At 47.9% G+C, this 26162-nt stretch overlaps 1 protein-coding gene across 2 annotated transcripts; it reads right to left on the reverse strand.

Annotated features, from left to right (window-relative positions):
- Positions 1–4599: 4599 nt before the first annotated feature.
- On the reverse strand, positions 4600–26140 carry UBAC1 (UBA domain containing 1). 2 transcript variants are annotated; one of them, XM_027649945.1, is made up of 10 exons: positions 25791–26140; positions 20724–20844; positions 18770–18843; positions 17519–17626; positions 16812–16914; positions 16048–16156; positions 14485–14716; positions 13251–13337; positions 12386–12524; positions 4600–10078 (listed from the first exon to the last, which is right to left on the reverse strand). In XM_027649945.1, the coding sequence occupies exons 1-10, from the start codon at positions 25926–25928 to the stop codon at positions 9963–9965; spliced, it is 1227 nt and encodes a 408-aa protein (XP_027505746.1). In that variant the 5' UTR covers positions 25929–26140; the 3' UTR covers positions 4600–9962. The 2 variants fall into 2 exon arrangements, with proteins under 2 accessions (XP_027505746.1, XP_027505745.1); XM_027649944.1 differs by having other exon boundaries at positions 16812–16929; positions 25791–25964.
- Between the last annotated feature and the right edge of the window lie 22 nt (positions 26141–26162).

The following is a 26162-nucleotide window of genomic DNA, read 5'->3' on the forward strand; positions in this document are numbered from 1 at the left end:
GCTCCTCGGCATCGCTGGAATCACCACGGCAACTGCGGGTGACTCACGAGCCTTTCTGAGTGACATCAGAGACGCGGAGGAGGGGGCCGGGGGCTGGAGGGCGATGCCGGGAGCAGATATTCCCGGTTCGGTTTTGTTGGGTAGAGCTGGAAGGTTTCGTGCACGGAAAACGTGCAGATCCATTCCCCCCGCCCAGGGCAGCGTCTCGCCGGGATCTTGGCGTTATTTTGCAGGAGATCCAGGGAGTCAGGAGGGGAGGAGATACTGGAGCCTGTCCAGCTCTGAAAGCTGGGACACCTCGGGCAGACAAGGTCCTGCTCTCCCCCCCCGCCCCCCGCCCTTGGACTTCGATTCTGTTCCAAAAAACCGAACCAGATGAACAAAACCAGTTTAAAATTACTTACTTCGACTGGTTTCCCCTCGGTACCAGGGATGTGAATGGAGGGGAAGTCACCTGAGAGGGGGATGTGCTGGGCTCCTTGTCTTCAGCCACGCTGCTCCTGCACATCATCCCTATGGAACCTGCCCTGCAGCTCCCTGCACTTGTGGCCGTGGGAGCAGAAAAGGGACCTTGCTTGGAAACCAGTCCTGAGCAGGGAGGAATGTTTGCTGGGCACACACACAGGGGTTTGGGACCAGCTCACAAACGCTTCCCATCAGACATTTTTCAGAGGGATTTGGCAGCAGGTTTGCTCAGGGCCCCGCGGGGCTTCCTCACCCACCATCTGCAGCCACGGCCAGAAGCGCTGCCGCTCTGTCCCCTCACAGCCTCCCTTAGACTGAGCCTGGTGAGACAGAAGGAAGTATTTTTAGCAGGATGAGAGTCCTGCACGAGGCTCTGTGCTGAGCAAGAGCAGCGCTGGGTCAGCCAGTGGTGCAGCAGCTACACCATCTCCAAAGAATAAACTCCTATCAACCTTCCCATGGGAGCACTTCCAGGGGCATCACTCAACACCTCCCCATCAGACAACCTTCTGGGGGCTCCTGGGCATCCCTGCTGGGCTCAGGGAACCCAGCACTTGGGGCTTTTATTTTTAGCCCAGCGAACTATAAATACAGCCCATGGTAACCCACGGGAATCTGGGAAGTGACGGCACCCGGGAAGCCCGTGGTGGCCTGAGCTGCACCTCCAAATCTCCCACTTCCAGACACCTGGATGGAAACACCTCAGACCAGTTATGGGTTGGGCTGCACCAGGCACGATGTTGCTGCAGGGGGGAGAGGGGGCTGGCAGGAGGAGTGGGCTGCTGCCTGCGCCTGCCTGCACTGACGGTAAACGGGAGAGGAGGGATGGGGAAGGTTCACTGGAGGCCAGAGCGCAGATTTTGGGGAGGATTGTGCATTTTTTCTTTTTTTGGTGAGTGTTCCCATGTGGGAGCAGGTGAGGAAGGCACTGTCTGTGAGGGAACAAGGAGTAGGGGAGTCCAGGCAGAGAGCACCCCGTGATTCATCACAGGCAGCCTGGCAACCAGCTCCTGTGCAGGGAAAACACAGATGGAGCAGGGATGCTGCAGCACTGATCCAACAGCATGGAAATAGCTGCCTGGGGTCCTTTTAAGGATGATTTTAAAGGCTCCAGCAGCCCACAGTGCCTGGATCACCCCAGCTGGGACCACGCGAGCACGTGGGAATAGAGTGAAAAATCTAATTCCATGTGCCAAGAAATCCAGAGAGATGTCCCAACACCCTCTCTGGCCCTCACAACAGGAAGGGGTTGAGGTGGGTGCATGGCTGGAGGCAGCAGGGGCAGCTCAGCCCCGGGGCTCTGCTATTCCGAGGGTTGTCCTGCACAGCAGCTCCAGGAGGAGCTCAATAAATAATTCAACCCAACTCCAGGTGTGTGGGAGCTGCTGTGGGTCTGGGACTCCCAGGCACGGATTCCCTGTGGAGCAGCCCTTCCTCAGAGGACAAACAGAGGTTCCCTGCAACACAAATGTGGTTTCTGCCAGAGCTACAGTTCACAAAAGCCAAGAAACCACATCATGCATAAGCGCTCCCTGTCTGCCATGAATAATTCTGTCTCAGGGTGCACCAGCAGCCACACACACCTGCACAGCCCCAGAGGCTCAGCCAGCCCTCAACAGGGAGCAGGAGTGAAGCCTCCACAGCCACTGCTCCCACTGTGCACCCAGAGCCCTGGCGTGGAACCAGCTCCCAGCTCCACACAGTCACTTCCCAGAGTGGGAGAGCTCGTTATGCAACTGCTGATGGCATCGGTAACGAAACCTGTTACAGCTCTTCCCTGTGACAGAGCAGGGAAGCAGCACAGCTGCATCCCAGGGTACAGGATGGGTGCAGGACCCCACAGTGCAGGGTTTGCATCCCACCTGCAGCCCAGCACCCGGGTGTGCTGCTGGAGCCCAGCACACAGAGCCACCAGCGAGCCCTCGGGAGCCCCGGGCACTGCAGCTCTCAGCTCAGGCCTTGTATTCAGGCCCCAGCTCCTCAGCCAGGCATCTGATTTACAGCCCTGGCACTGAGAGCTGGTCACCTCTCCAGGTTTATTTTGGTCCAGCGTGGCCTGGTCCAGCACATCTCGAGTTACTGATGTCCCTCCCCCAGCTCCACCAGTGCCTGGATTCCTGGTGACACTGGATACACAGGGCCGGGCTCAGGTCACGCTCACTGGCACTCGTGCCAAGCTCACACATGAACACCACAGCCCTGCCCACTCTCCAGCCATTTTCCACAAACAAACCACTGGAGCAACATCCAGTTCACAAGCGCATTTGAAGTGAAAGCTTTTGAATATCAAGACAAAAGAATTTCTCCATTAATTCTGCCCCAAACCCAATTACCCTCTAGCAAATCATCCCCAGCGGCTTCCAGAGCTGCTGCTTCCTTCGGCCAATTCCTCTCAGAACAAAATCTATTTAAAAAAAAAGGCATGATCAAGCACAGAGGGAACAATGGGATTGTCACTGAGGGGATGGCAGCCTGGCCTGAGTGTGCTGGGAACTCCCAAGGGCAGCATCTCCTGCTTCCTTCTGTTCCACAGAATCACAATGGTTTGGGTTGGGAGGGACCTTAAAGCTCATCTCATTCCACCCCCTGCCATGGGCAGGGACACCTTCCACCAGACCAGGTTGCTCCCATGAACACTTCCAGGGATGTGGCAGCCACAGTTTCTCTGGGCAACTGCTGGAACCCTGCCCAGGCAGAGGGTTGGAGGAGCTGCTGGGTAATTGTTCAATATTCTGCTCCTCTTTACGGAGCAGTGGGACTGTGACCATTGATTCACAGGAAAGGAGTGAGCACAGGGAAGGAGAAAGCCAGACTTCTTTGGCAAACTGCCCTGGATGGGCTGGGAATGGCTCTTGCCCCACTGCTGGTGTTGTCAGGGATGTCTCACCTGTCAACACCAAGTTGATTTTCACAGCCAAGTGCAACCTGGACTCACCTTCCCCGCCCTTCATGGCAGGATTTTGGCCTCACTGGAGGTGGTTCCTCGGCTGGAGCAGCTGCAGCCTCGCTCCTTATCCCTGCTGGAGAACCCCAGTGACACCTCCCTGTGCTGAAACCACCCTTCACACGGAGAGCTGACAAACCCCACGCCAATTACAGCCCATCCTGTCACTCACACAGCAGCACTTTTTAATTTTTAAGGTGTGGGTTTCTGCCCAGACCTGCTGTACCAGTTTAGGTTCAGAGGTACCATTATCTAATGATACACCCCCAGCTGCTTTAAGGGGTTTTTTTTTATCTTAATTTTAAATTAGTGGAGAGCTGGACCTTTGAATTGTCCTGTTGCTGATCTGTGCATTACAGGGAATCTCAGTTAGGGCCACTTGACACCACAAATACCTGCATTTACCACCACATTTACCAGCCTGCCCTGAGCAAGCAGTGTTGGGATGTCTCATACTCTAATCCCCCACCTCTCATGGGATGACTCTGAACTCCTCAGCAGTTGATGCAACCTGTGCTACATAAACAGGCTGCTGGGGGGTTCCCTGCCCTAAATATTGGGGGGGAATGCCGATTAATAAAAAACCAAACCCCCAAAAAACCCCAAATGTACTCCAGAGATCCTGTCTCCTTTAGAGAAATAATCTCACACACTTACACTCATCATCAGTTGCCTCCAAGGCAGCTGCAGACAAAGGCCAAGGCTTGGAGGTTCTTCCCAGCTCAATCCCAGATCTCCAGCAGCCCAAAGGCAATTTTGGTTACATCACATGCAAGCTGCTGCATCCCACCAGCTGCTCCTTGCTGGAGCTGTTTTCCTTAATGAGGGTTCCCTTGTTGGGAAAGAAAGGGCTTCAATTTGTCAGTCAACAACTGTCAAGATAAATCCCTCTTCAATGGCATCAGAACATCCCAGGGGATCACCAGATCTTGGTTCACAAAGCCCTTGCAATGAATCTCCCCAAATGCAACTTTTCCTGAAAAACAGAGAAATAAATTCCAGGTGCAAAACCTGCTCCTGAACCAGGATTTCCTGCACAAATTCTGTGGAAGTTTCCTGACCAGCTCTCCAAATATCCCACTGTTTGAGAAACAGTCCCAGCAACCTGCAGGTACAAGGAACGCAGAACAACAACGTGGAGCCACAAACCTTTGCTGCTCCTGCAAATGATGGTTCAGAACACCTTGTAATAAATCAAAAAACTTTATTTTTATGATATATTATAAATGTACAACACACATAACATCAGTGTCTCGGTGTGTATGTGTGAGCAGGTTCATTCCAGCCCCGGCCGTGGGTCTGACACCTCCACACACGATAATTCCAGCCTGAACAGGTCTGGCTTTGCCAACACCTCCCTAATTTCCAGGAATACATTTCAGCAGACAACAGCAACTGCTTAAAAGGATCACAAATTAGCAGCATTCCTTGCCTTCTTTGCCTGGAGGGTTTCTGGAGGGAGCAAATCCTGCTGGTTTTCCCACTCGGGGAGAGGTCAGCGAGCCACAGGAGCGTGGCCAGAATGAATCCTGAATTCCACAGGCTCAGGGACATCCGCCCTAGTTAAGCTTCAGAAAAGTAATGTTACGCCTTAGGAAGAGTTGAGCATGCCACACACTGCTGGCAGTGCCAGATCAAAGTTATCCTACGTGGTACCTAATTATTGGATACACAGGTGACATGAAAAGAAACGTGAAGTCAGTACCTTGCGATATCATTTTCCTGGTGCTGCCTCGTGGGAAGTGCTGGGTAGCAAATCACATTCGTGTACAGTTTGTTAAGCCATGATAAAAATATGCAAATTAAAAATCTCTCCAGGCCTCTGTTACCTGCTGCAACAAAGACACTTGGGCTTGTGGGGGCTTCGCTAAAAACGTGATCCAATTTCCTCCCTCTCCCCAGAGCACGATATAAAACTATACCCAAATTCAGTAAGAATTTAATGCATTTACATTTATTGAAGTTCACATGCTGCAAACAGGATCTGCATTGAAGATCTTCAAATCTAGGGCAAGAGGTCCTGAAAAAAAACCCCTTTTGCTACACCCAGATGTCGGGATGGAGGTGAGAACAACCACCATGAGAAGCACATTCACGTGGACATAATTTCCTCTGCAGGGAGGTGGGGGTTGCACCCACTGCCCTACACCAGCCAGCATAAATCCCTCCAAGGAGTAACTGTCCCAGAGAGGAGGATACAGGAGTATCCCAAACCTCAAAGCTCAGGGAATTACAGTCGGATGGAAATACCAGCTGGAAGTGCTGCTATTCTGCGAGTTAATAAAAATGTTATTTATTATTAAAAGTAGAAAAACAGGGCGGTTACTTTGGATGAAACACTCATTATCCTGTGCACAAGACTTTGGGAAAATTGCCCCCGGAGCAGAGATCACAGGTAACCTCTGTGTCCCTTCCACAGGCGAGATTTGCTGACAGTGTCACTGTACATTCGTTTGGTGCGATGCTGATTTCAACAACTTCCAAAATATATTAAAAGATCCTCGGCCCATGAATCACAATGCCTAAAAAAATTAATTATAACAGTCCTAACTAAAAAAAAAAAGGATTTTAATAACCACTAAAGTGTTGCTCGGATATGAAGATCAATCTCCAAAAGACAAGTTTGGTTCCAGGAGAGTGAGGAAAGAAATGGGGGGGGGGGGTCAAGGTTTGGGTCACATCTGTGACAGAGGCTGCGAGGAGCCAAGAAAAGCCACGAGCTGGAGGTCTTGGAGCTTGTGCAGGAGGGAACCTCACACCTTCTCAGAGGAGGAATGTACTGCTGGCTGCTTTAGGAGCCATGCAAGGCAATTTTCCAGCTGCATGGAGAACAGAAACGTCCTTGAAATGGAGCAAAGACCAGCGAGCCGGGAAGCAGCCAGGTTATCCTGTGTGACCATGGCCAGGGAGTGATGCAGCAATCCTAAAGGAAGACTCATGCCACTGCTCACAGGGAGAGAAGGAATGGCAGATTCTTTGGACTGGACCAGGGACTAGGGTTTAGCAGGAGTTACACAAGCTCGGGCTCACAGGTCAGGACAATCGAGGTCCAAGCTGAAGTAGCCACTGGCCTTTTTTCCAAATACATCCCTTTAAATGCATCCCCCCTAAAAAGAGTATAAATACGAAGCCCTGAGAACAAACTTCCATATAGTACATTTCTATTAAAAATATCAGTGTTCTGATGACAAAATTATAAGTTAGATATAGTTCAATAAATAGCTGGTTGGCTTGCAAAGAGTCCTGTCACAGCAAAAGGTACAAGATTGTCTCTGTCAGTGGGGAAATACTGCAAGAAACACAATTAGTCACCTACCACCCCATCTCCTCCCTGCTCCAGCTCACAGGCCTCCAAATATTCCCTAGACCATCTCATGAGAAACTTAACTGTGACATGTCCCTGCTGGTTAGAACTTGAACACCAGATATGCAGGGACAGGACCTGAGCCTGTAAACCCTCACTGTGAGTTCCTCACAAAACCACCTGGTTTATTCAACAAGACTATCCCCTGGGTTTAGGGATCTCTCACAGACCAGACCCACCAGGGAACAGGACAGCTGATCACCAGGCAAAGCTCTTGTCACACACATTCCTTGTGCCTGGGGATCACACAGTCCCACTCAGGAATGGTGATATTTCACTTTTTTTTTTGCAGGTTTTGTAAAAACTGGGCCAATCAAAGCCTTTACAAGCACCACGGACTCAAGTCTGTGAAGCAGCAGCAATCCCACCCCCTGGAGTGATGGGGACACACAGCTCCTGGACTAATTCACACCCCCAACCCACAGACGTCTTGAGCAATTCCTCACGTGTTCCTTTAACCTCAAAGGTAGTTTTGGGTTGTTTTAAACCAACTCCTGTGCCTTGCTGCAAACACCACACCCCCTAAATTCTGCTCTCTCTCAGCTTTTGGCCACTGCAAACTCAAGTTCCCACGAGCCAAGCAGGGCCCTGTTAAAGCCACCCCAAACAAGAACACACTCTGCAACACCTCAGCTGTGCAAGTGTGGAGCTCTGGAACAACCAAATCCAGAAATAACCATGGATTCTCAAGCCTCCAAGCATTCCAAAGGTGCAGCATTCCTTTATCCCTACAGTCTGTAACTGCTGCTGCTGAACCTGGGCAATCTCACCTTCTATTACATAAGAATAATTTGTTTTACTGAAGCTTTTTGCCCACACTTTATAACCAGTTCAGTGGCACTGAGGGATCCTGGCTGACCAAGGGAGGCAGCTCAGATCCTTTTTATCTCCCTGGAAACTCCACAGTCCAACCATGTGCTGCTGAAATCAAAACCAGCATTTCCCAAGCCTTTACATTCCTCAAGACTGTTCCTTAAGTCTGAATCTCTCCTTTTCCACTCAAAAGCCAAAAACACTCCCCCACCAAACTACAGGGTAGTTTTTTCCAACTTTCCCATCTAAAAACACTCATTAAAAGGAATATTAACCAGAATCCTGATTGGTAGAGAAGGACGTGTGGCTCTAACATTAAGAGCTTCAAGTAAAACAGTCTTCTGGTATTATTACAAGAAAAAAGCTTCAGGGATAAGCAAAAAATGGACAAAAATAATCAAAACCTCTCATAACACCACAACATTCAGTCACAACTACTTGTGAGTAGCTGTGCTGAGCTCACTGGGGTGCAGGATCTGGTTCCTGGCTTGAGTTACAGGAGAAGGTTATAATTTAATGTCACGTTGTCAGTCTATTCTTAGCAAGAGCCCACAAAAATGGTTTTACTGTCCAATTTGAACAGAAGAAGCATCTCTATAAAGCTTGGAATTTCTAAGTGCAGAAGCAAATATTTCAGCAGTCATCAACTGTAAAGCTTCAGAAGGAATTACAAATTGCAAAAAAAACCAAAACAAAACAATAATAAATCCTGGGATAGTAAGTCAAGATAAAATCTCAGGCTGTTTTGATTTCCCCACCCTTCATATTAATGATGAGAAATTGGCAACTCCAGTGCCTCAACTGCAGAACAGCACAGAGCACATGCCAAGCTCAGGCCAAAACTTGTTGTAGGGTTTCAGGTTGCATCTTGTTGAGTTTTTGTTAAAAAAAAAATAAAAAAAATCAAACCCAACCAAATCCCAACTGCACAGAAAAACCTTCCCACACTTCCAGAGGTGACTTTGCTCAGGATTGACAGGACACCTCTGGGCTGGTTAAGCACAGGGTCTCCTCCTGGTTACTCTGCAGTTTGGAGAGGCAAGACTTGCCTATCCTGCCTTTCCTAAGGGGCTGTGAAGCACAGGACGTGGCAGGGATGATGGCAGATACCATCTATATTTCATTAAGTTGGAAATAAACCCCATTTTTTTAGCAGACTGTTAAAAAGTGACACCTGCAGAGCCCAGTTGTAAAACCCCAGTTGTGGGTATTCACAATTCTGCTCTTAAAAGCTCAGAATTCCTGTCTCAAACCTCAAGTCAGTCTCCTGGCAAAACAGGAAAGACCCAGCCTGACATTCTTGGTATGGCCATGGTAAAAATAAGCATAAAGAAACCCCACTTCTAACTCAAAGATAACAATTTCAAGCGTGCTTTAAATGCCTTAAACAAGATAAAAACCTACGTGGTTCTGCTGCTTTACAGATCAACACCCCCCCCCCCCATGCAAATCAGCTGCTTCTTTGTAAACAGAATAAAAACCCCACAGAAGTCCCTTTCCAAAACTGTGCACATAAAAATGGAGAAAAAAAACCCCACTGTGTGAACACATCCCTCCTTGCAATGGGATATGGAAGAGGGATATGAGCTCAGGAACTGCAGCCACGTGGGAATTCAAGTCTTGGTGTGGTGAATTCTGTGGCAAGAGAGAAGCTGCACCTTTGTGGTACCTGACAGAGAACCTCCTGCAAGTACAACCCCTGTGGGACTGCAACAACACTCATGCAGCAAATAAATAGGAAAAAGTAATGCTATTTATTTAGAATTCCACCTCTGAATGATTCTGTTTTAAATTAAACAAGTTTGGATAGAAATGTGCTTGCTCTCCCAATATTTTGGGCTTTTTAAAAAAAACATTTCCTAAAATCGATCTTTTTTTTTTTTTTTTTTTTAAAAAGCAGTTTTGCAATTTGATCAAGCCATAAATTAATACTGCATGGAGATGATTAATATCCTATGCCAGTGGTCAGTGACCTTTTGTAAACACTAGCCAGGTCCTAGCAAAGCTGGCTAGAAAACTACTGTCACAGGCCTTTTTAACAAGCAGGATCGTGTTTCTTTCCAACAATCAGATTCTGAAGTGTTTTTGCACAAAACCTTTTCCTATTTGTGTTTTTTTTTTGTTTGTTTGTGTTTCTGATATACTTTATTTTAAACCTAATACCTGAAAACAAAAACAAGTCTTCAAACCTCTTCCACTAACACTAAAATCCACAAGGCAACTCACTCCAGTTGGCCGTAACTACAAAAGCTCTCGTGGGAGGGACCCATCTCAGGATCTCCCCCCTCACCTCCCTTCCCCTTCCAGCTGCCCCCTCCCCAAAATTCCCTGGAGTGAGGGGCAGGAGGAAGTGGCACAGTGCACTGGGACCCCCCTCTATGTGCGATTCAGCGTCTGGAAGATCCGGGAGATCTGTAACATCACGGGCCCGGTTTCGGGGTCGTTCATCCACTGGGTGCTGTTCAAGGGGTTTTCAAGCATATCCTCAAAGGCTGCCAAGAGATGGGAATTGCAACAGTTAGTCCTGGCAAAGTTTCAGCGTTTGGGATGTTTCAGGACAGTTAGAAATGGTTACAGCTCAAAGGCAGTGGGCAAACACGACCAGGAAATGGTGAGAATGCACCTTGTACCACCTGTGCTCCAAAGACTCCACAGTCTGGGATGATGCTCCAGGTTGTGCTTTCCTCATTTCTCAGCATTAAATTCACTGCAGACAGTGATTAAATGCTCAGCCTGGATTACAGTCCATCCCACAAAACCTCAGGGCCGTGAGGTTGAAGAGCTAAAGCCTTAACAAATGTCCCCAGGCATTTGTCTGCAGGAACATGCCATGCAATCCATCCATTTGTGAAGGCCCATCTGCTGCCAGCACTCCTATAGAACACTCTCCTGCAGCTCCACTCCTCTTACCAAGCATTTTTCCACATCCCAGCCTGGATTTCTTGCACCAGTATCCCTTTTTTTCCCTGGTACTTAACCGAGACAGTTCATGGAAAGCACCATCACCTGTTCCCTGAGCTGCCCTGAGGCTCCTCTGGAGAGGAAACTAAGCCAGCAAAAGCAGAAATGCCAAAGGCTACACAGAGCCAGCACAAGTGTAGCCCCTTAAGCCCCCAAATCTGAGAGTTCCAGCTTTTCCAGAGGCCCTGGAGCCACAAGGGAAGCAGCATCTTATCCCTCCTTCCTGATGTCTGGAGAGTAGAGGATGTCAAGGAGGCAGCCAGATACAGGAGGGGAAAGGCTGGGTGTGCACAAAAAGATCACCTTTATTTTTTTAAGAGCATTTTTTCTTTCTGTCTTTACAATCAGCTTTGTTGGCTGCTTGCTTTGTTTGCTGGTTTATTATTTTCCAGCTTTCACCCTACTCCTCATGTTGAAGGAACCAGGCAGCCACTGCAAGAGCCAAGCTGCAAATCTGGCAGGAAAACAGGCCAGGCAATGATTTCTAAGCCTTTTGATAGACACTGAGCTGGACTCTTGGACATTTGGAGCCAGTCATTACAGAACAGGACAAAAAAAGCAGCTGCACAGTCCCCAAAATGTCAGTGTTGAGTCTGGCACCAAGGTCAGTGTTAGTTTTCCCAGGAGTGTCAGTGCACAGAACTCAACTGCCATTAGTGGGAGCTGGAAGTGCCCAGCACCTCTGAAAGGCTCATCATTAATACCTTGCTCAAGGTCATACAGCACTGCCTTCAGAAAAGCCCAAAATAAAACACACATCTCACCTTTCACCACTTGAACTATATTCTTTTACACAGACTCAAAAGCTTAAAACCAAAGATTTAGCAATACTCTGTAAGAAACCCATTAAATGTAAAAGCTCATTATTAAAATCTGTGACATAAGCAATTTGCAGATGTATCACTAGGAATATATTCTCTGATGTTCATCCAAGCTCCTATAATGGCACTTCATTTTCTATTTATATTCTGAGCTGCAGTGTGGAACCCTGGTTGGAAATGAAGAGACCATTTGTTCAGAAATCAGGAGTGGGAAGGTTCTGCTCTTGAATTATTTAAAGGCTTGCAAACTCTCCTAATTACATTTAAAGCAGTATTTTCAAGAGCCCTCTTGATTGAGCTGTGCATGCAGCCTTTATTTAAAGGCATTGCCTCAAATAAATTTTGAAGACAAAGACTAAATGGAAAACTTTAAATATACATCACAGAGCCAGTCATTGTTCTGTGTTGTCAGAGGGAGCAATTCCTCCCAGCTTGGAGGCTCTGCTGGGTACATGTTGTGCTCACAGCCTTTCTGACCATGAACACACAGACTTCACCCCAGAGCTCAAACCCAAACGAGGGGAAGTGTGTTTTCACATTTTATCTCAATTTTGACAGGCAAAGCCTTAGCTCAGCCTTCTTGTTTGGATACTTTTCCACAAGTTATCTTCTGTCTCAGTGATCAGGCCTCGCTCACAGGGAGCTGCACAGCAGGACCCAGCCTTGTTTTTTCTGGGAAATAATCAGAGCTTGAGACAGACATTCCTGATTTTTCCCCTCGTGGCCAAAGGGAGCACATAAAAGGTCTCCTAAATCCACAAAAGCATTGCAGCCAGCAACTATTAAAGTTCTGAGTTCAGCAAGTGTAATCCTGGGGAATTAGGATCATTTCTGGGACAGCCCCAAGGTCTGGGTTTAGCTGAGCTGCAGGATGAAGCAAACAAACACCAGGGCTGGAAGGGAGGAAAGGGGTCCAGAGCTGCCCCAATCCCCCAAAGGGGGCTGTCATCATCCAGGCTCCACTTCCATTGGCTGGTAAATACATGGATGTGCAGCAGGAACCCAGGCAGGACTTACCTAGTAGAGTTTTAGGGTTGGTGAGCCCTAACTGTACCACTGGGTTTTCTAAGATGGCTTGGAAGAGAGGGCTGTTGGTGTCAATGCCCTTATCTAAGTCCTCTGGAGAAGGTTTTCTGTCTCCCAGCAGCCACTCACACTGAAAGAAATCACAAGAGATTTCATTAGAACCCAAGTGTCTCAACATAAAAGTTTTGGTAATGTGGCATTTTAAAAATACTTTTTCCTCCCACAGTTAAAGCCTGAGCTGTGCATTTCTTTTCACACCATTTACTATTCACTTGTACCACCCAGCCCAGTATCCCCTCTCTCCAACAGCAGCCAGCACTGGATCCTTAGGAGGAAAAGATTCCTTGGCTGTCAGCTGTGTCCACATAATTTTCCTTAACACATCACCCACTAGCAGAGGGACTAATGAATCTTTGAAAACCTTAACATTTTTTGATTCCAGAAACTGTGGAAGCATTGCTGCTGAATGGTCATTTACACAACTGCATGGCTGGAATCTCTGCTGGATCATTTATTCCTGTCCTTTAATCAGTTATTAACTACAGGGAATACCTTTTCCTTTCTCAGGAGAGCACAATCTCTTTTGCACACTGTCGTGTGAGGGAGTTTCTCAAAAGCTTTTAGAAAGCCCACGTGTGCTGTGCTGGACAGATCAGCCCCAACCTCACACACCCCGAGCTCCTCTGAGAAGTTTGAACCCTCTGTATTGTAGTTGTGTATCTAACTTGAAAGAGGCTCCTTGAATCTCCAGGAACAGTTGGCTTTAGGACAGAGCAAAACATCACCCAATTCCATGAGGAAAAGAAGCAACTGAAGAGACTTTCAGAGGAGCAGGGAAGGGGAACGTTGTACTCACGGCTGCGTTTTGCTGGTTGTTGTTTACTCTGAGTGCATCCACCACTTCCTTCTCATCAAATCCCATCTCCATCAGGGCAATGACAGCCTGGAGAAGAATTGCACAGTTTATTAAGTGTAACATTTAAAGCAGAAATGAGAGCAATCATGACCTTTCACCTTCTGTGTGGGAGGTTTTTGTGGGGTAAAAACCCCTCATTGTTTCCATGTGGGGACCACTCAGTGATTTCATCAACAAAGTTTTCAAATACCCTACTTCAAAAGTGTCTTCAGTATGGAAGAAAACCAAATCTTAAGAGTGAAGGTAGTTCTTGTCCTCAACACTGAAAGCTGAATGCAAGGCAAAGGGCAAGTGTACCTGGGATAGAAAGGAGAGGCACAGGACAAACACCTTGTTTTGGAACTCCTCTCCTGCCATAAAGCTCTTGTTCACATCTGAATGGTCAAGGTTTATGTGCATTTGTGGTTCTATTCACCCCATTTAATTTCACTCCTGGATTTATTCTGTTGTTAGTGAGTGTGATGTATTTAGATAAGAATGCTGAGAAATTGCACCCAGGTCATCAAATGCATTTGCAGCTTTTAACCCAAATCTCAGGTGCCAGATGTCAAAGAGCCCCTCCTGGTGAGCTCCCAGTGTGAGAACAACACTTTCTCACTGCAGCCAAACCTGTGTTCTGAAAAAAGGGCAAGACTCCAATCTGCTGGTGATACCTCTCCTTGCTCCCTAAATACAATCACACCTTTCTGCCCTTTTCATAGAATCCCAGGATGGTTTGGGTTGGAAGGGATCTTAGAGAGGTCATTTAGTTCCAGCTCTCTGCCATGGGCAGGGACACTTTCCACTAGTCCAGGTTGCTCAGAGCCCCATCCAGCCTGGCCTTTTCTACAGCCAAAGGACCTCCTCCTGTCCTGCCACCCTTCCTTCCTACACAGCAGCCAAAAAGGCAGTGCCAGGGCTCTCACTTCATTCCTCTCAGTTTTCAGGTGCAGAAGTAACAGTGTCTTTCATTTAGATCCTGCATTCCCGAGGTAACATCCTTCCAACTCAGAATATTCCACGACTGGAAGTATTCCTAAATTTAAACGCTCTATAAAGACCTCCACTGAAATCCTGCCAAGCCAGCACAACACACATGTACCCAGATGTCCCATTTAAGTTATTTGCTAAAGATTTATAAGGATTCCTTGGTGCCTACAGTGCCTTCCATTCCTGATGGACACACAGCACGTACCCGCGGGTCCGGACGAAACTCTCTTTTCCTCCGGATCTTCTTGAATATTTCCGTCAGCTCATCCTTGGCCTCTTCCCCTCCCTCTTCCGAGCTGGGACCCGCAGCTGCCTCAGTAGAGGAGGCAGCAGCTTCAGCTGTGGCTTCTGCAGGAGTCTGACCTGGCAGGGGAGCATCCACTGAAGGGTCATCTGCGTGTTCTATCAACCACTCCATGGCCTGGGTCACCGACATGCTGGGAAACAAAGGGGAACACTGGGATGAGGAACTCCCCAGAGGTACAGCAGGGCTCCACACACCTCTGCCTTTGCTCTTATCCCCCTGGGATATTGACTTGCAGGTTAATTAGTACCTGAAAAGTCACAAATAAAGTGCTGGAGCCAATCTCGGAGCACATCAATTCTCTGTGCACTCAGGGCACCACAATCTTCTCTGGAGCCAGGAAAACAGAGGAACCACGTTCAGCTTGGACAGCTGCAACCCAGAGTTTAACAGGTAGTTCTGAGGGAGTCACCCTACTCTCCTCATCATCTGCTTTGTTGCACAGCAGGCAAACACTGACTGTTTGCAACTGTCGACAAAACTGCCAGCAAAGCATGTTCCAAATTCACATGGAAACACATCTCAGATGGCAAAAACTTTGGTGCTTGAGGAGATCTCCCTCAGACCATCCAGTGACCAAGGAATGCCATTAACAAGAGAAAAAAGGGTGAAAAACATTATATATGAAAAATGTGCCTTGAGCCAGAGCAAAATTCAACAGGGACAACTGCACTTGGAAATGCCCCACTTGGAAATCCCTCCACTGTGACTTCAGGAGAGATCTGTGAGCCCTCAGTGACACAGTCACTTGCTGGGCAGTGCAACTGCTTGAGCTGAGGATCCTCAGAGCTCCCAAATACATCTTTTTCCCAATGGATATGAAGGAAAAAGCAAGGGCAGGTGAACATGTACCAGGAATTATTCCATGTTCATGAAAGGGCAAAGCTTTGCCTGTTTGGCTTTTCAGTTATAACCTGAAAGCTGGAGGACAGCAGGGAGAAACTCTTCTGAGACATTGGAAAAGAGCAACTGGAATGTGTTGTGGACTCTCTCTCATTAAGATTTTTCAAGAATGGCCTAACAAACCCCTCTCAGGAACAAGGCAGTACAGCTCATTGTTCTTAGGGCATGAGAAGTACTGTATTCCCTCCTATTTTCCTGCAGTTGCTCTCTGGTCTTCACAACATTCTTGGAATTTTTCTAAAGACCAGCACAAAGCATATTTCTACAGCTGAAAGATCAACGTGGATGGACCAAGGTGGCTTTTTCCTCTGTGAAATCTGACTTCTAAAGCAGAAGAAAATGGGATTTAATACCTGGAAACAGCCTTGTTGACCCACAGACCTTCCAGGGGCAATCCAGCCCTGCTTTCCCTTCCCTGTGCCACCTGCACTCTGCCTGAGGCAGCACTGTTCCCTGAGTTAATGCTCTTCCCAACCTAAATTTAGGTGACCCACATAAGGAAACTTCAGGAAAAATGCAGATTTTTTTTTTTTTCCCAAGCATATGCAGTGATTTACTTACTGATTTAACCGGAGGGCCTTGACAGCTCTGCTCTCTGGGAAGCCCATCTCTGTGAGCTGCCTCAGAGCTATTTCATCCACTCTGTCCTCCTCATCCTCATCCAGCATGGCTACACACACACAAACAGAACAATGTTCAAATTGACTGCAAGCTCAAACAAACCCCTGTGTCAATGCAATGGCATGTGTGAAGTTCAAGCCCCATTCTCTCTTCCATCTCTTCTTTTGTTCCTGCCCCCAGTTTGCCACCTCATCGTTTAATTTGCTGCTCTCAGCTCGGTCTGGCTCAGAGAGATTCTTCCAGGACAAAGACTTTGTCCAGATGTGTTCAAGATCTCAAACAAAAGGCAGTTAACTCACACATGACCAGGGGATTTCCACATAATTAAATATCTGAGATTCACTGAAGATCCATTAATCATTTCTCTAGAAATTAAGTTGGATCTTGTTGTAGCAGCTCTCAAGGATGAGCATTCCCCACCAGCTGAATCAAGAGCCACAGTTTCTCCTCATTTTACTACCTCTTTGTGTGTTTTCAACTATTCTTTACCATCCCTGCTGATCATTTTTAAATGGAACTTCTCATCCACCCCAAAGGGACATTATAAATCCACAAGTTTTGTACAATCTATAAGGTGAAACTTTTGCCACAGAGTTTGTAGCAGCTTTGCTGCCACATCAGGGTCTGAACTTCCCTCTAAGCCCACTCCTGTGCCCTGGAAGCAAACAAATTCCCAGGACTGAACTACAAAGATATGTTCATACCATTTGCCTTCTTAAATAGTTCAACTGCATCTGGGTTCAGTGCTAACAATTTCTGTGCAACTTCTATGAGAGACACCAAGATCTTCCGGAGCTCTGTCTGGAACTGCAAGAAAGGAAACTGTCAAAACATTTAGACAGGATGTGACAAGACATCACTGAACCTTAATGTATCTATTGTTACAGCACAGCAGCAGCCTGGCCCTCTGCTCAGAAAGGTGCTTTAGTAGGGCTTTATTTTCATTGTTTAGTCTCTCAAAAAGCCTTTCCTGGGAAGTGCTACCTCCTGGGCAGAAAGGTCCTTTTATTTCTACCCCATGGGTCAAGGAAGAGAAAAAACCCCACTGCAAACACCTGAACTATTTAAGCCTGAAGAAATAAACCCCTCTAACTTAATGTTTGCCAGACCTTGAATATGTTCTGAGGCTTTTCCATGAATAAAACATTTCAAATCATAAAATACCAATAAAATCCTAAAATCAAAATATGAAGATCAAAAAATCATTCTATGATTATTTAGAATCAGTGTTTTTTTATCACTAAATAGCATAAGCTGTGTCTAAACTTTTAAGTTATTTATTTCAATATACATTGTATACATCTGAATTTTTCTTATACAGAAAGGAGAAAGGTAAAAGGTGTCAAAGGAAAGGTTGCACAGTCTGAAAGGCTGTTGGGGTGTCAGAGTGGGAGGTAAATGCAGTACTTACATCCCTCATGCTGTGATGGGCCACGGTGCGGTCGGCGCTGCGGGAGGGCAGGTTGGCAGTGGCTTTGAGAATGGCATCCTTGTCAGGAGCCTTCTGCTCCTGCTTCCTCTGCAGGGAAAGGAACAGGAGCAGGTTTCATAACCCATTATCCACAGACCAGAGAACACAGCAGTTTCAGACTCTCCACCAAGGCATCAAGCAGTGCCCTGTAACTTCAATACCACGGGCAAACAGCACCGGTGTCACTCTGCGGTGACAGAGCTAAACTGGGCCTGTTGGCTGCCCCACTTTCAGTCCTCACAACTATTGCTGTTATCTGAACAGGCAGGGAAATTCCAGCATAAAGAGGGAGATGTATCACAGAGGTCTCAGTGCCCAGGACCATATTCTGCTCCCCAGGGCCTGCTCACAGCTCAGCTCATCAAGAGCTGCACCAGCGCTGGGCACAGGAAACACTTCACTGCTTATCCCTGGGGGAGCTGCACTGCCTGCCAGGATCATGCAGGGAATCTGCAGCACATGCTCCTGATCCAGCACAAAACATAGCAGGGTCCAGACTATAAATATTCCCAAGTCTTATAACTTCTGCTCTTACAGTGACATTCTGCACAGCACGACCGTACTGAGGAGAGAGACAGACACAATCCCTGCAGGAAGGGATGCACAGACACCCCAGAAGAAACAAAGCTGTGCAAGGATGAAGAAGAGACACCCAGGAATTCATCATTTCAAGCACAAAGCACTGCTTGAAGTGTTTATGTGATTTACATGAACTGCAGTAACACCAGTGCACAAACAGCATCCTGGGCATCACTGACCCTCAGGAACAATTACACACCAATAAAATGGAATAAACCAGTAAGGGGTCAACACCTCAGCTCTAGAGACCTGGTTAGAGGGTGGCTAAAGGCAGGAGACAGCAAGTCACCACATTTCTTTGGGTTTTCCACCAAAGCAAGGCACTTGCTGAACTATATTTATAAAGTCATTAGATATTTTTTCAAAGATCAAATCTATGCCGCTTCCACAGAGTGCAACTGCATGTCTTATTTTAAGGCAAATGTTCTCAGAATGACAGTTAAAAATGTAAAATCAGCTTTCTCTAAGCTTGGAAGAAACATGAAGTAATTTTCCTAGAATTTGATAGCAGCATTTACCTCTGAAAGCAGAGTACAGCACAGTAACCCTTCCAAATACCATCCCTAAAGCAGTTAACCAAAACTGCCAAGCTGAGAAGTGTTTTGAACTCACCTTCTCCTCTGCAGACACATCTGCCATTTTGGGGAGTGGAGGTGGTGCACGTTTCTTGATCAAAAGCAGCACATCTACAAAGAGAATGACACTGCAGTACATTAGAAAGGATGTGAGGACAGTTCCTGTGAGATATTTCACAAATTCAATTGTTCCTGGAAACGAATTTTGTATCAATCTCACTGTAGCATCAGACTTTTCTCACCCTTTATGACCTGGATGGTTTCACACGATTCCTTGGTGCACAGAGAATTCAAAACTGGGTCCAGGATTAATTACACTTTGTGTAACTGGTCTCTTCTCCTCACACACCACCCTTAAAGAGAGGGTATTACAGGTTCCAGATGTCTTCTACATAATTAGTACAGCTCGTGATAATAAGAAAAGAATCAGCACTGTCAGTGCTTGCACTGAGAAGGAAGCAGCAGAGACAGGCACAGATGGTTTTTGGTCTAAGCTGGGGCCAAGCCCTCAGCTCCAAGAACTTCCAGCACCAGGCTGAAGCTCACACTGGTGTGTGGATGGCAGGAGTGGTTCACAGCCTGCAGCAGGGGAGCACCCCTGGCAGCCCACCTGGGCAAACAAGTCTTCAGCCTCACATCACCTGGCACCAGCTCTCTTCAGGCTTTTAAGACTGATATTCTCCCTTTGAAGGCAGCCTTTTAGTAGAGATCATGTGATGCTTTGTAGCAACTCAGTTACTGCCACAGACATTCTGAGGGAGGAGATGCAGCCACTGCTCAGAGCCCAGACCTGTGCAGCCCCTGAGCCCTTCAGCCAGGCCTGGCTGACAGGCAGGTTTTAGTCCACTGCACTGGGCAGGTACAAAGCAAACAAAACATGCTTTGCAGGACAAGCTTCTCTGTCTGGCCCAGCACAGAGCAGCCAAGAGCAGCAGCTGGTGAAGGCTGTGAACCCTCCTCTGTGCAGCTGGTCAGACGTGACAGGAGCCCTGCACAGGCAGCCCGGGGCACTCAGCTGTCACTGGAATCCCTGTCCCTGCCAGGCAGGAGAGGGAAGGTAGAGCACACACAGCAGAGGGAAAAGGAGTGGAGAGGCAGTCAGTCACCTGACAGCTTGCTGGGATACACAGCTCGTGCTGCCTGGCTGTGCAAACTGCAACCCAACACTCTGCAGGAGCCTGGAAAGAACACCCCCCCCCAGCAGGAACTGTCCCTTGCCTTTGCCCAGGATGGCACTTCCCAGCTCCTGTCAGTGACAGGTGACACTGCCTTGGAAGGGAAACCATGGTAGCAGTTCCCAGGAAGAAGCAGGGACTCTACTCCTGCAGAGTTTCTGGTTCACACAATATTTCAGTCCTGCTTCTCTCACTTTCTGACACTGCCCTGGCTCAAAAAGGGGCCATTACCTTAAGCTGTCCACTCAAAGCTGACTCCAGCTCTCTTATTTAGGTCTTTGTTTCACATTTAAAGCTCAGGAGCAAATACACACCCCAAAAATTCTACTGTGGACAGTGAGACCACAGTGCAATGGATTTTGATCTGTTTGCAGAGGACAATGAAGTCTAAACTTCACTCAGACCTCAGCAACCACCCTCCTGCTTCACCTGGACACCCTCAAGAAACCCCCCAATGTGGTTCTTGAAGCCATAGAACTATCCTTGAAGAGCTTTGAAGGGTAAATGCTGCCCTGGAGGTTTAAAAAATTACTTTAAAAGGAGATAAAAGAATCCGTTTAACTCATTGACTGAATGACCGCTGTTAATTCCTTTTCAACTCTTAAAAACAGGAATGAAGAAAAGGAAATTGCTCCAGGTGCTTTCTCTGTGGGGATAAAAAAGTCTTTTTTCCCCTCTTAGTTTTTTTGTCACCTTAGTTAGCTTCCTATGTCAAAGCAGAGAGCAGATATTAAAAATGCTACTGCTTGGAACTTGCCAAATGAGACACAACCTGCTGCTTCCAGACTGACGGAATTTAAACCCAGACAATCTTACCTCTGTCTTGAATATTTTCCTCCAACACTGTTTTTGTGTCTGTCAGCACCTTCTCAGAAGTAGCATGGATCAGCTTGTGATGTGTCACAGTTTTGGGATCCTCCAAGCTCCCAGGGACACACTGCAGAAGACAACAAATACTGGAGATCAGAAGACAAAAACAAGGCTCCTGCATGAATCACTGGGCACTCCAGATTCCCCACATACAAACTGTGCATCATTTCCTGGCTTCTCAATAGCTTAAGCCAGAGGCCAGTGCACAGAATGTGTTTTATTAAAGAACTTGAGGTTTGATTTGTGCCTTTGTGAGTGGATTTAGACTTTTTCCACTAGAGAACATCTCTATCACACTTCACTCCAAGTGCTTGGTCCTATACTCAGGCCTTGGACATTGGGAGCAAAGCAAGGATGTTCCAGGGCCCACAGCTTAGTTAATTCTGCAACAGATCACCAAGGTCTCTCACTCTTAGTGAGCAGCAATTAGTATCACAAACTAAGAATGCAGATCTACAAAGGGCAGCCAGTGTTTTACACAAGGGAAGGTTGTAATGATGCAGGGTGTTCTCATTTGTGGTGTGAAAATAGGAGGAACTCCCTGCTCCATCTAATAATTGTTATTTACACACACTGCCAGAGTAAACAGGGCACTGCCAGCAGTGATTTGGGTTTATCTGACCCTAAACTGGGCAGGTTTTGCACTTGTTTCCAGTTGAATTCATATTTGGCTGCTGGAGCCCTAACCTGGGTTCCTGCTGGAAGGGCTGAACACAAATTATATTCACAGCTCTTCTCCCCAGCCACAGATAATCAGCACACCACAGGTCTTTCTCATAGATGAACGCTGTGCCCAATTCCTTATTGCAATTCTAAATTGTATGTCAATAATTCACCAAGACATCAAGTTCAAATCCTGAAAAAGGAGTGCACACACAGGCCTGGAGCTGCCTCCTGCTCCAGACCCACAGTGAGAGATTTCAGGAACATTATTACATCAGTGCACCTAGAGGCTTCTAAGTTGTTGGAGTGGAAAAAAGAAAGCAAAGTGGTTGCAATTCCAGAAAGGCAAAATTAAAAATAACAACCTACCAAACCCATGAAATTGCTGCTCTGTTCTCACCACAAGCCAGGACACTCAACACTGACCTCACCTGCTCTGCTCACTGCAAACAGCTTTTAATGACACTTCTAAATGTTCCTACCAAGCCTCTTTCCCCGTGTTTGCTGAAGAACATGTTCAGCCTTCGTGTGACAGAGCCATTCCCAGAAATCCCACTGAAACCAGCCCTTATTTTGATGGAGAATTTAGTCCTGTCCATCACCACCCTCCTTCAAAGGAACCTTTTCAGTCCATCACCACCTTTTGTGCTGACTGCAGCTGATGGAAAACTCAGCTCCCTGCTCTTTTTCCAAACAAAACACACTTGTTTTCAACAGATCCCAGTTCCTCACCTGAATTTGAGTCCAGTTCTGATCCCTCACTGAGATTGAGGGGGAATGTCTGAGTCCTGCTTTGTCTAACAGGAGCTTCTTAGGAATTAACTGCTGAACCAAGGCCAAAGAACACATTAACAGCTGGGAGAACCTCCTGTAATGGATCTGATAAAGTTCCCAAAATGCCCAAGAGGACATCAGTGGAACATCTCCTCTCCAAACAAGCTCCTTGTCCCACATCCTGAGAGTAGAGCCCAAAAGGAAGAACTGGAAAAGGGGAGCTGGGAGGTGTGTTTGGGGTGGGACACACAGACCTAATACCCATTTTCCCCCAGGACTGCGTGTGGGCAATCAGAATATTATACTGCTAACAGAATAAATGTGGGCAATAACTAGTCATAAAACTAATAAGGTAAAAGTTTAAGTGAAAAAAATCAGAGTTCTCTGGACAGTAATTCTTATTCCCTGTCCCTCCAACCACTTTATTAACAACTGCAGAGAATAATAAGGCGTATTTGGGCACTCCATATATCAAAGAGGCTGCTGAGTGAAACACTTGGCTTATCTTCACACTTTAACATGCCCTGGAATTAGAAAAGCCAGCAGAACAGGCAGTGCCTCTCCAAGCTCTCACCAGTCCCTTTTAATTCTGGAGTTCACAGCCAGGCAGGTGAGAAACCTTTGTTACAGGTGCCTGAGCAACTGCTGGAATCACAAGCCCTGGTGATGCCAAACACTGTTTGCAAAGCTTTGGAATCCTGAGAAACCACAGGGCTTTGTTTGTTTCTAAATAAGGAAAAGCTTTGTTTGTTTGTTTGCTTGTTTGCTTTTAATAACAGAAACATTTGAAAATAGCACTGACACTCCCTGCTGCTAAACTTGGGTGGCTAAAACCATCTGTTTAACAAACACAATTATGGTGTTACAGGTGAGAGAGAAAACTAGTGGGAGGGTTTGTTTTTTTTCCTTCAGCTAACAAAAAAACCCCCAACACATAAAATTTAGGGGAAATAAAGACATCGAGAGTGGCTCTTCAGAGATCAGCAAGCACTGGAATGTTATGGAGGGAAAAGTGGCCCCTTTCCTGGTTCAAACCAAATATCTCCCTCTGCTCCCTGAAAGAATGATTCCAAAGACTTCAGGGAACATAATCATCAGCATCTCACAAGAAGTGGCTGCATAAATTATCTCGGGGTGCTATCAAGAATCAGTGCAACATAGCCATGATCAGGAGTCATGATTTTTGCATGTCTATTTTCCCCCTCCATACAACTATCCATTATCCATAATGGTTATGCAAATCCAGCCCAGGAGCACAAAGCAGCAGAGAGAATGAAATCAAATATCACACCGAGTTATCAATTGTCTTCTGCCCCGACCTGCACGGTAAGGGAAGCATCTATTCATTAAGCTTCCTGATAATTAAAGGCCTCTCAGCTCTGCACATGTGCAGGTCAGCCTCACCCCACCCTGTTTTGGCAGTGTTTGCTCCATTCTGCTTGAACCTCTCAGCTGGAGAGGGACAAAGGGGAGCGTGGGGGGCTCTGAACCCACAGCTCTCAGTGGGGCAGCCCCATCTTCCCTTGGGATCCTGGAATCCCAGAATGGTTTGGGTGGGAAGGACCTCCAAAATTAACAATCCCACCCCCTGCCATGGGCAGGGACACCTTCCACTAGCCCAGGTTGCTCCAAGCCCTGTCCAACCTGGCCTTGGACACTTCCAGGGATGGAGCAGCCACAGCTTCTCTGGGCAACCTGTGCCAGGGCCTCCCCACCCTCCCAGGGAGGAATTCTTTCCTAACTTCCCATCTAACACCACTCTCTGTCAGTTTGAAGCCATTCCCCCTTGTCCTGGCCCTTGTCAGTAGTCTCTCTCCATCTTTCCTGTAGCTCCTTCAGGTCCTGGAAGGTCACAATTAGGTCACCCCAAAGCTTCTCTTCTCCAGGCTGAACAATCCCAATTTTCCCAGCCTTTCCTCACAGCAGAGCTGCTCCAGCCCTCTGATCACCCTGGTGGCCTCCTCTGTGTCCTTCCCATTCTGAGACCCCAGAGCTGGACCCAGCACTGCAGGTGGGGTCTCACCTGAGCAGAGCAGAGGGGCAGAATCCCCCCCTCCTCTGCTGACCCTTCTCATCCCTAAATCCAAAAGCACTTGCACAAGAACTATGAGACAGGAAAACCAGTGTGTGCTGGGACCTGTGGTTTCCAGGAATTCCAGCTGAAAGGATACAACCAGCAGGCCCAAGGCAGAGGCCACCAGGGCTGCTGGGCACCCTTATTTCACCCAGAAAACCAAACCCTTAACCCTTCAAACGGGAGTTAAACAATGACATATTACAGGGATTTTCTATGGCACGTGTTTTATGTGGGGAAAAAAAAAAAAGTCTTTGCAAGACTTTGAAGATGAAAAAAAAACCACTGTTGAATGTGAATTAGCAAGTTGTGCTCTCAGAGGTGGGAGTTGAGGTTCCTGCTTTTGCCACTCCAAAGTTTCATGTCCCTCAGGAGGAAATGCAGCAGGATTCAGGATCCAGGGCTGCAGCTGCCAGAGCTGTGCTGGCCCCTGAGCCCAGGGCAGTCCTGGCCATGGGTCCCCACCTCACACGCTGCTCTTGTCAATCAGGGCAGTGAAACAGTCGGGGCAGAGCCTCAAAACTCAGTCTGGTGGCTCTGAAACCCCTGGTTTTGACACTGAACACCACAAACATGGGGGTGACAGAGCACAGGGAGAAACCCTGTTCTCCTGCTCAGCCTCTGCTTTTGGGCACCTTTTCTCTTCCACACAGTGACAAGTAATTTACCCTTTGGCCCCTTCCATCAAGAGCACAGGGGGAACATTAGAAGAGCTTTTTAATCACCCCAAAAAACCACCTCATTCGCTCCTGTGCCAGCACAGGGGGAGGCTGCACTAAGATTTTTACAGAACATGCCATTTTTCCTCCACAGTTACCACTTTCCCTCTTTGTTCTTACACAGAAACAAGCCAGGCTGTAATTTCTGAGGGGAAATGATCAGAACCAGCTCAGCAGACTCCAACTCACCCCCCCCCCCAGCTCACACAGGAGCTGATCTCTGACCCCACTGCAGAACACACACCAAACTCTACAACAAAAGGCCACTAAGGGATTTCCGCCCAAACCCTCCTTTTCCAACACACAAAACCCTCCCAAACGGGTGTTTTCTTTCCATATGGAACAATCCCACATAACCTGGGGGGGGAGGCAGACACAGCAAAACACAACACGAAAACATCTGTTTACTTAAACTTCTTCTTTTTCCCCTCTTTTTAAAGACATTTACAGGGCATTGGACAAATCAGCTTTCTTCACACAGGACCCACCCACCCTTCCCTCAGTCCCTGACTTCCAGGCTGTTCCCCTGTCCCTGATTTCCAGCCCTTCCCTTCGCTCCCTGATTTCCAGCCTTTTCGCTCACTCCCTAATTTCCAAGCCTTCCTCCCCACCGTGATTTTCCATCCTTTCGGTCCCAGATTTCCAGCCTTTCCCTTCGATCTCCACTCTCCAGCCCTTCCTGCAACCCTCAATTTCCATCCCATTGCCCCGTTCCCCGGTTTCCATCCCCAGCCCGGACTCCCCGGGCTCTCCCCCGGCCCCGCCGTCCCCCTCGCTCCTTACGTGCTTCAGGCACCGCTCCTTGAGCTTCTCCACCGTGGTGTCCTCGGGCACCTCCTCCAGCCACTCCGCGCCCTCCATGGTGCACACATGGACCCTCAGCACCTTCCCCGCGAAGATCTTCTCCTCCTGCACGTACATCTCCCCCGGTGCCGCCGCTCCCGCCGCCGGCGGCGCCTCACCAGGCCCGGGGCAGCGCGGCGCGCTGCCGCCCGCCCATGAAGGAGCCCCGGGGCGGTCCGGGGGCGCAGGCGGAGGCGCTGTCCGTGCCCCGGGCGGCCCCGAGCGCGGTGTCCCCGCCGGTGTCACCGCCCGGGCCCCGCCGCCCCTCCGGGGACACGGCGGCGCTCCCGGAAACGGAACTGCGGCGGGCGC

This window comes from Corapipo altera, unplaced genomic scaffold (assembly GCF_003945725.1).
Source record: "Corapipo altera isolate COAL_440 unplaced genomic scaffold, ASM394572v1 268, whole genome shotgun sequence".
Classification (NCBI taxonomy): Eukaryota; Metazoa; Chordata; class Aves; order Passeriformes; family Pipridae; genus Corapipo; species Corapipo altera.

Coding starts and splice junctions, on each gene's coding strand:
- UBAC1 (XM_027649944.1), bottom strand. CDS start 25,928: ATGTACGTGCAGGAGGAGAAGATCTTCGCGGGGAAGGTGCTGAGGGTC. Junction 16,930..17,518: donor CCCATCACAGCATGAGGGAT/GTAAGTACTGCA, acceptor ATGTTTTGACAG/TTTCCTTTCTTGCAGTTCCA. Junction 14,717..16,047: donor AAGGCCCTCCGGTTAAATCA/GTAAGTAAATCA, acceptor TTTGTTTCCCAG/CATGTCGGTGACCCAGGCCA.